The following is an 8763-nucleotide window of genomic DNA, read 5'->3' as shown; positions in this document are numbered from 1 at the left end:
TGCTTTTTTCTCGGAGCAGCTTCGCGTGCAGCCGGGCCAGCCCCGGCGCAGGCGGGGCAGGGGCTGCCAGCCAGGCCAGGCCGGCAGGCAAGCGGCCGATTGCGGGCGCCCGATGAAGCCCGCCCCGTCGCTTCGCCCCCATCATCCTCGACGACGACGCCCCCCCCGCACGCTTACACCCGCACCACCATCGATACCCGCGCCATCTCGTCCAACTTCTTCCTTCGTCCTTGTTCATAGAAAACGACGTAGGCCCTCGAATCATCACCCTCCCCGCTAAGCCACTACAGCTAGCACAGCCGCGCCGCTTACAGTCGAGGCATCTCAACCGCACGCACCCTCGGCATCGGTCCGACCGCAACTTCACCGCAGCGGAGCATCTGTCGCCATCCTGCTTGGCTGCTCCCTTGTTTCGGGTCTATTCCCGACCTCGCTCGCTCGAACGGCTCATCCGTACCAGTCGAATCTGGCAGCAGCAGTAGCATTTGCGATAGCGCAAGGGCCCCCCGGTCCTCTGTGCCGCCGCAGACAAGAGCAATGATGCAGAACAGCCCCGCGCTCCACTCTCAGGGCCACAATACCGGCACCCCCAGCGCCAACTTTGCCATGGACAGCTTCGACTTTGGCTCGACCGACTTTTCCCTCCCTTCGGGCCTCGAAGACATCTCGATCTTTGCGCAGCCGGCCACGTCGCATCCCGGCTCCGAGGGCACCTCGTCGGCGCACGCCAGCCACCACCCTAGCCCCTCGAACCTGACCCGCTCCGACATCCTCCCCTCCTCCCACCTTCAGTCCAGCCACACATCCTCGCCCCTCTCGCTCAACCGCAACAATTTTGAAAAGTCGGCGAGTCCACAGTCGGCGGGCGCCAGCCTCATGTCCCAGGCCGCCGACAACCGGCCCCGGCAGAATTCCTCGGGCGCCGAGGCCCAGTACAGCAGCTACCTGCAGCAGCACCAGCAGCACCAGCAGCACCAGCAGCACCAGCACCAGCACCAGCAGCAGCACTCGCAGCCTCACCTTCAGCAGCAGCAGCAGCAGCACGGCGGTTCAGACCAGCAGTCGCCGTCGCAACATCAGCAGCAGCAAGGCATGCTGCCGCAGCTGAGCATCGCGGATCTCCAGAGGATGCTCATGGAAAAGGAGCGCTCCGAGAGGATCCAGAACATGCAGACCGCCCTTCTCAAGCAGCAGCTCGAACAGCTTCAGCGCATGCAGCAGGCCCAACAAAATCAGCAGCAGCAGCAGCCGGGCGGCGGAAGCGGCGCAGGGCAGATCAACATTGCTCAGATGGGCCAGAGCGTCCTGTCCAACCTCGGCGCCGACCTTCCCCAGAACCAGCAGACGAGCTTCCTCGCCGCCCTGCAGAACGTCCTGGCCGGCAGCAACAATCCGCAGGCCGCAGGCGCGCAAGATCACCTCAACGCTGCGCAGCAGAACCAGTGGCGAGGAGGGGTGCCGATGTCGGGGTCCGGCAGTTCCGACGACCCGTCTGCCCTAGCTCAGTACGGGCTCATGACACCGCTCAACTCGGGCGCCTTCAACAATGCCAGCTGCCCGCCCGGCCAGAACAGCTTCATGTCGCCTCTCAATATGCCTGTCGGCTCGCAGGCGATGTCGACGCATCCCATTATGGTGAGCACCACGATCGTGTCCACCTGAGTCGCCCAGAGCGTGCAAATGCGCTGACGTTGCATCTCCGAACCCTTCGCACGCGGCAGACACAGTACACGCCCGTCGAGTCTCCAGCGGTCACGCCGGCCAGCGTCTTTTCCAACGCCAGCACCGGCATCGTGATGCACGAGCTCTTTTCGCCCCTCACATCACCGGCGCTCGGACCACAGCCGCCCTCGCTTGGCGAGATCCTGCTGCCACCCGCACAGATGGCTCACGCGGCCCACCAGCAGGTGCAGCAGCACCAGCCATCCAGCGTGACGGCTTCGCCCGCCTTTAATGCCATCGCTGGCAACACGCCAACTGCATCGCCGCTCGCGCTGATCGGCAAGTCGGGCAACTCGGGCTCAAAGATCCGAAAGAACCGGAGCACGACGGCCGAGGCGCGCGCCAACAAGGTTCGCCCGTCGCCCCTCATCAAGCCCACGCAGAACACCAACGGCGGCAGAAAGAAGCGCGAGTCGGTCGGCAACGCTTCGGCGGCCGCCTCGCTCGCCAACGGCAGCGCCACATCCGTGCCGAGCTCGAGGAGGACCTCGCTGTCCGAGTCGGACTCGCGCAACCACTCTCGGCATCACTCGATCGAGGCGGGGCATAGCGAGGGTACTTCCTCGACGCCATCTCCCATTGATCTCGGGGGCGGGAGCATGCCGCCCCCGCCCGCTCCGACGTCCAAGCCAATGACTCCCGGGTCAATCATGGGCATCCGACCCATGGAGAGCAAGCGGAGCAGCCTCCAGAACCTCGCACCTTCTCCTGGCATGCGCGCCCAGACCTCGGTCAAGGGCAAGGGCAAGGCCGATGGCGAGCAGCAGCAGCAGTACACCAACATCGCCCCCTATGTCGGAAGCAGCTCGCAGTCCGCGCCCAAGGTCACATTCAACCTCGCCAACACCAGCAACGGCGGCGGGACTGGACCGCACGGCAACCTGCAGCAGATTTTGCCCAACGGCGGACTACCCATCCAGCCGGGCGGGTTGGCACCCGCGGACCGTGAAGCGTGGATGTCGTACAAGTCGGCAGGCGGCCTCGAATCGCGGCGCACCTCGCACAAGGCGGCCGAGCAGAAGCGCCGAGACAGCCTCAAGTTCTGCTTCGACGAGCTGCGCGGGCTACTACCCGCCATCACGCTCGACGAGGATGCGCCCGCCGGCTCGCTGCTCGGCCCCGATGGCGCCGCCGAGGACCAGACGGTGGAGCAGTTTGATCTCGCCGACGTCGGCGATGCCGAGACGGCGCGCAGTGCCAACAAGGCCATCTCGAAGGTGGCGCTGCTGAGGCACAGCAACGAGTACCTCATCCGGCTCAGCAGGCGGCTCGGCCGGCGGGACGAAGCGCTGGCCATCTGCCGACGCGAGATTGCCGACCTGCGGCAGCAGCTTGGCCTTCCGCCCGCCGAGGATCCCGTCATGACCGGCAAGGGGACCGCGTGGGTCGCCCAAAAGGCCGCGCCCGGGCACAGCCAGAGCGCCGATGGACCGGCCACCGACCACGGCGATCAGAAACCGTCGGCCTGCAACATGGACGAGGACTCGGCGGCGATACAGCCGTCTGGCGCCGCCGGCATGGACACCTCGCAATAGGCGGGCCGAGGTGCGGGGGAGCCCTGCCTCTGTTGACCGCCTTGCATGCCACCGGCCTGCTACCGCTGCCGCGCATTTCTTCCGACCCGTATCTCGCTACTTTTGCAACGCTCCGTCTACGCTCCATTGTCTCTCCGCCCTGACCGTCGATGTACAGCAGCCTTCTTTGTCCCAGGTAGTCACCGATCGAAATTCGACACCCACCACCCTGTAGGATGGCAAGGCCTGCCTGGTCGTACGGCGAGGCATCGCCCGCTCAAGGGTCCCACTCATCGACGGCGTCGTAAAAGGTCTTGATGGTCCTCTTTTGCGCGTCGACGCCCGTTTCCGACTCGGTGTCGGCGATGGCGCGCACGACGACGTACTTGCGGCCCGTGAGGAGCTCGGGCGGGATGTCGTTGAACCTCTGCCCCTCGGCGGCCGACGACGACAGGCTGGCCAGGGCGGCATCGCGCGATCCGACGACGGCGCAACCGCTGCGTAGAGGGGGGCGAGGCGCACGCGGGGGCGAGGAACAGGAGGAAGGGGGAGGAGAGAATCGAATAGTCGTCAGTGTTCGGTTCGCCGCTCCGCCGCGTCAGCCCGTTTAACCCCGAGAGAGAGAGAGATAGGGTGACTCACGCCTCCTTTGCGATGACGATGCCGGCGCAGACGTCCCAGGCCCAGCAACCGATCTCCCAGTAGAGGTCGAGGGATCCGGCGGCGACGTTTGCAAAGTTGAGAGCGGCGGAGCCCATGGACCTGACGCCCTGGACCATCTGGCCGCCCTCGACGCCGCCGTCCGAGTCGCCCGTGATGCGCTGGAAGCTGCGCAGCTTCTTGGCCAGGATGTCGCTCTTCCTGTCCGAGCCCCACTCGAAGGCGACGAGGGCCTGGCGCAGCGAGGGCAGCGGCAGGGGCTCGGCGAGGGGAAGCCTGCGCGGCGCCGGGTGCTGCGGCGTCGAGATGTACGAGCCGGATCCCTTGAGGCCGTGGTAGAGGTGCTCGAGGAACGGCGCGTAGATGACGCCGATCACGGGCTCCTTGCGGTAGACGAAGCCGATCGAGATGCAGGTAAAGGGGCTGCGGGAGGGCCAAGCAGCAGGCAAGCGAAGGCAGAGGTGAGAGGACACCGCAGGCCGGGGGAAGCGATGGCGCGCGTCAGCCGAAGTTGAGCTGGACGAGCGGGCGATGCCGATCCGCCAGTCTTACTCACAAGCCGTGGACGAAGTTGGTGGTGCCATCGATGCTGCGGGGGCGAAGTGGGAGCGGGAGCGAGGAGACCCGTCAGTCCAAGAGTGCGAACACCGCCGGGCTGGTGCTCGACGACACAGACGAGGCCGCCGCCACTACTCACGGGTCAATGATCCAGGTGGGCTCGTCGGTCAGCTGATTCTCCTCGCCAGCCGCCCAGCTCTCCTCGCCAATGAACCTGGTTCGGTCGGTCGTCGTGGCGGGAAGCGCCAAAGGAACAGGAACAGACTCGCTCGCATCAGCTCACCGCCGCCGTCGCCTCCGCCGCAGTCACCACCAGCGTGGGGGGGGAGTCGAAATCGGGGCACTCACTTGTGATGCGGGTAGGCACGTGCGATCTCGTCCTTGACGAGCTTCTCGGTCGCCTGGTCCGTCTCGGTGACGAGGTCGGCCGTGTTTTTCTTTTCGTCGAAGCCGCTCAAGCCCTCGAAGCGCCGCGCCGAGCCCTCGAGGATCGCCTGCCCCGCCTTCTTGGACAGCTGCACCGCAAACGTCTGGATCTCTTCCAGGTCAATCATTGTCGTCATCGTGGTCTGAGCCAGTGATTGGTCGGATCGGTTGGATGGATGGTGGGTGGTGGGTGGTGGGTGGTGGAGGAAAGGAGGGAGGGGAGGCGGCCAGACAGCGCTGTCTGTGCGCGTGCATGATTCCTCCCCTGCCTCGCCTTCCATTTCCGTATCCTAAAGACCAGCTTTTATTTATGCATCTGTGTAAGCTTCATTCATCCAAGTCCAAAATGGCCGATCCTGGTTAGTACAATGGTCAGTATAGGACACTCTCACCTGCGCCTTCTCCACTGCGAGAAGACGGTGCTGTTCAGATCGGGGTTCGATTCCCCGGCCGGGAAATTCTTTTGGCTCTTTCTTTTGCTTTTGCCTGGTCTGAAGGCCGGCCGATAGTGGTACATGGTTGCATTACAGGAGAGGGCATCAGGGTGCGAATCTGCTGGATGGTCTGGAGACGGGACTGGCGCCAACGACAGAAGGGGAATAGGAGGAGGCGGTTGGAAGGGGGCCGGTGTCGCCGGCGGACGTGATGGCGTGTGGCTGCTGCTGCTGTTGCTGTTTCCCTCGACTCGACGACGACGTCAGCGGCGGCGACGCGGTGCCCTCGCTAGCGTCGGACAGCTGGAACTGGGCTAGGCTGGAGGCGCTGTGCAGCGGCGCCGGGTTGGCCTGGATGTCTTGCCAGCCGCGCTCGTCGCGGTAGGCCTCGAGGGCGGCGACGGCGGCCTCTGCGGCGGCCCAGGCGACCTTGACGGCCTTGACGTGCAGGTCGTGCCGGCGGACAAAGCGGAGTGCGAGCGAGGTCTGGTGCACGGCCATCTGGGTGCCCTTTTCCGTCAGCGCGAAGCGGGCGTCGAGGGCAGCCAGCAGCGAGACGATCTGCTTGAGCAGCTGGTAGAGCTGCGAGGGAAGCGGCGAGCGCTTGAGCGCCCGCGCCAGCGAGGCCGATAGCAGGATCAGCCGGTCCTCGGCGCTCATGCTCGGGTCGTGGCCGTCGCTGATCGAGGCGCCGTCCATCAGCTGCAGATCAACGGCGTCGCTGCGGGGCGATCCTTGGGCCGGCGCCGGCGACCTCGCCTGGCCGTCGGACGCCAGCGTCCTGGCCTTTTCCGACTTGGCAATCGTCCACAGGCTGCTGGCGAGGGCGTTGGCGGCCGAGCTGGCGAATGCCACGGTCAGCTCCCACTGCTTCGAGTGCTGGCCAGCCGCGCGCACCCAGGCGGTCCTCGGCGTTGCCGTGCCGCTCGCGGGGGCAGACGAGGGCGCTGACAGGTACTCGCCCGTGTCGAGGTCGGTGATCCTGGGAGAGCCTTGCTCGGCGGGCGTCTTGCTGCCGCGCGGCGCGATGGCGGAGAGGTTGGCAGAGAGGGCCGATAGCGCACCGGCGCCGATGGTGAGGCCAATGTCGAGCACGCTGTTGCCGACCTTGCCCGCGAAGCTCGAGGGCCTTTCGGACGCCTTGGCCGCGGCGTGGGCTCGCGCAAAGGCGCCGTCGCTGAGGATGCTGGGCCCGGCACCGCCGTGATAGTGATGGTGGACGACCGTGGGGCCCTGCTGATCGCGCAGTGCGATCCTCTCCCTCTCCATCTCCAGCTCCCGCTTCATCGCCTCGGCCTTTTGCAGCTCGGCCCGCGCATCGAACCCCAGCTTGCCCATGCCGTCCTCGAGCCTCTGGCGGATGTCGTTGCGCTGCCTGTCGTTGAGCCCGGTCGCTTCGCGGTCCGAGATGGCCGAGATGAGGTAGCCGAGAGATGAGATGTAGAGGTCCAGCGAGAAGCCCAGGTCGTCCTCGTCCTCGTCCTCGCTCTCGTCGCCGTCGTCGGTCAGCTGCATCTCGTCGGGTCGTCGCATGCTGAGCTGCCTGCTAGACTCGGAGAGCGAGAGTCGCGCCTGCGGGCCGGCTCCCTCGGTGATCAGCCCGAGGCCCGCACCCGCCTGCCTCATAGAGGCGCCGTCTCCCCTGCGTCGAGCTGCGGTCGACATCTGGGACTTGCGCGCCTGCTTCTCTTCCCAGATGCGCTCGTCTTCCTCGGCGGCCTGGGCAGCCTCGACCGCCAGGCTGACGGCCTTGTCGAGCCGCCTGCGATCAAGCCGGACGGGCCTCCTTTCCGATTTCCGCGCGACAGCTTTGCTCGTAGCGTTGGACGGTGCCGCTACAAGCATGTTGTTGCGCCGACTGGGAGGGCTACCGGGGTCGGTTTCGCTGCTTCGTGACGAAGATGATGCGGACGAGGCGAGGGACGGGGCAAAGCGGGCGGGCACCCAAGCGGCGGCAATGTCGCGGATCGACTGGATGGAACGGGTGCGGAATCCGGACGCCCTCGGCGGCGACTTTGCCGCGCCGTAGCCGTCGACCAACGTATCTGAAGCCGCGTCGTCGAGCGGGAGCCCGGCTGCTCCACTGAGCGAGATGGTGCGGTACGACTTCGGGGTCGATGTCGTCGTCTGTGCATGGGCGACGCTCGATTTGCCCATCGCGTCCCTTGGCAGCGTCTGCCACTGAGGCATCGAGCTCGTCCGCGCGTGCCGGTTGGGGCCCCGGCCTGCCCTGATGGTGCTGGCGCGGGCGCTCAGGGGGACGTCCAGCTTGCGAGGCGAGGTGCTCGGTGATCCGATCGTGGAGGTCGCAGGCGTGAAAGTGGCCGAAGATGAAGGAGTGGCGCCGGTAGCGGCGAGGTTCGTAGATCCGGAGCTGTCGGTCGAGGAAGGCGCAGACGTCGAGCGGGAGTCCCGCATGTCCGAGGATGGGAACGCGATAGAAGAGGAGGGGTTTGACTGTTCCTGGCTCGACGTCGGGCCGCTGCGTATGACGGCCGAGCAAATGAGAGGAGGTGATGAAGGTGAGAGAGCTGTGCTGAAACCGATTGGCGAGGGCCGGGGCAAGACAACTGCCTGCTGATGGGCTCAGGGCTGCCGCGGTACCACGAGCGACGGTCCGGGCTAGCGCGAGCCTTTGGCATTCGGGATCGTGTTCGGCGACGTGCAGAGACGGCGGTGGCTCGACTCACCTGTGGGAAAAGCGGGGCCGGACCTCGTCCTGCAGGTCGATTGTGGGTCTCGTCTGTGCTTCTTGGAAAAGCCCTGCTCGCGACTCGTCGGCCCAGACCGGGGACGAGGGGTGCGACATGACGAGCTCTGCATCGATGCGAACGGCGTCGCGGTTGGAGTGGGCCTGGGTGCTGTCGGGACGAGCTCCCGCAAGGAGCGATCCGATCGAGTTGAGGCTGGATAGGAGAGAGGATGTCCTCTTGTGCTGCTGATGGGAGCGGGCGGGCCTCGAAGGCCCAGCCGATTGATTGTCCGCCATGCTGGCGAGAGGTGGTTCGTCAGGCCGCCTCAAATAGGGGCGAGAGGTGGGGTGACGAGCTAAAGGATGACAGCCGAGGGGAAGCCGGTGGCTCAATCCGAGAAGAGCTCGTAGAGTGTTTGTCGAGGCTGACCAGCCAGGAGGGGTTGACGCGGGGTGGCCGAGGAGCCTGGAAGACGAGCCAGGAGCAGCCGCTGCGGCTGATGGAGCTATGGTCGGCGTCGGCGTCGAGGCGGTCTGCGATGATGGTGGTGGCGGTGGTGGCGGTGATGGCGATGATGGTGGCGATGGTGAGGGCGAGCAGCGGCCATTAGGCGCCGGGGTCATCTCCGATGGCTAGAGGGCTGTGGGCGCGGTAACCACGACGGCCAACGAGGTGGGCGCCGAGATAACGAGGAAAACCAGGCTGGTCCCGCTTTCACAGGTGGAGGCCAGCTGGGCCAGGCAGGAACGCAGCAGC

The 8763-nt window shown here is 66.0% G+C and overlaps 3 protein-coding genes across 3 annotated transcripts; 1 reads left to right on the top strand and 2 right to left on the bottom strand.

The window, feature by feature from the left end:
• Positions 1-537: 537 nt before the first annotated feature.
• Positions 538-3257, top strand: PFL1_03929 (uncharacterized protein; the record flags this gene model as incomplete). The annotated part of the gene is made up of 2 exons (XM_007881452.1): positions 538-1635; positions 1722-3257. The coding sequence occupies 2 exons, from the start codon at positions 538-540 to the stop codon at positions 3255-3257; spliced, it is 2634 nt and encodes an 877-aa protein (XP_007879643.1).
• Positions 3258-3513: 256 nt separating this feature from the next.
• Positions 3514-5017, bottom strand: PFL1_03928 (uncharacterized protein; the record flags this gene model as incomplete). Its single annotated transcript, XM_007881451.1, has 5 exons — positions 3514-3733; positions 3879-4319; positions 4453-4485; positions 4594-4668; positions 4803-5017. The coding sequence occupies 5 exons, from the start codon at positions 5015-5017 to the stop codon at positions 3514-3516; spliced, it is 984 nt and encodes a 327-aa protein (XP_007879642.1).
• Positions 5018-5419: 402 nt separating this feature from the next.
• PFL1_03927 (uncharacterized protein) lies at positions 5420-8630 on the bottom strand (the record flags this gene model as incomplete). The annotated part of the gene is made up of 2 exons (XM_007881450.1): positions 5420-7796; positions 8005-8630. 2 exons carry the CDS (start codon positions 8628-8630, stop codon positions 5420-5422), a joined length of 3003 nt encoding a protein of 1000 aa, XP_007879641.1.
• Between the last annotated feature and the right edge of the window lie 133 nt (positions 8631-8763).

This window comes from Pseudozyma flocculosa, assembly GCF_000417875.1.
Source record: "Pseudozyma flocculosa PF-1 unplaced genomic scaffold scaffold00012, whole genome shotgun sequence".
NCBI classification, from domain to species: domain Eukaryota; kingdom Fungi; phylum Basidiomycota; class Ustilaginomycetes; order Ustilaginales; family Ustilaginaceae; genus Pseudozyma; species Pseudozyma flocculosa.
Note: the sequence above shows the minus strand (reverse complement) of the source record. Positions and strands in the feature narration are given on the sequence as shown.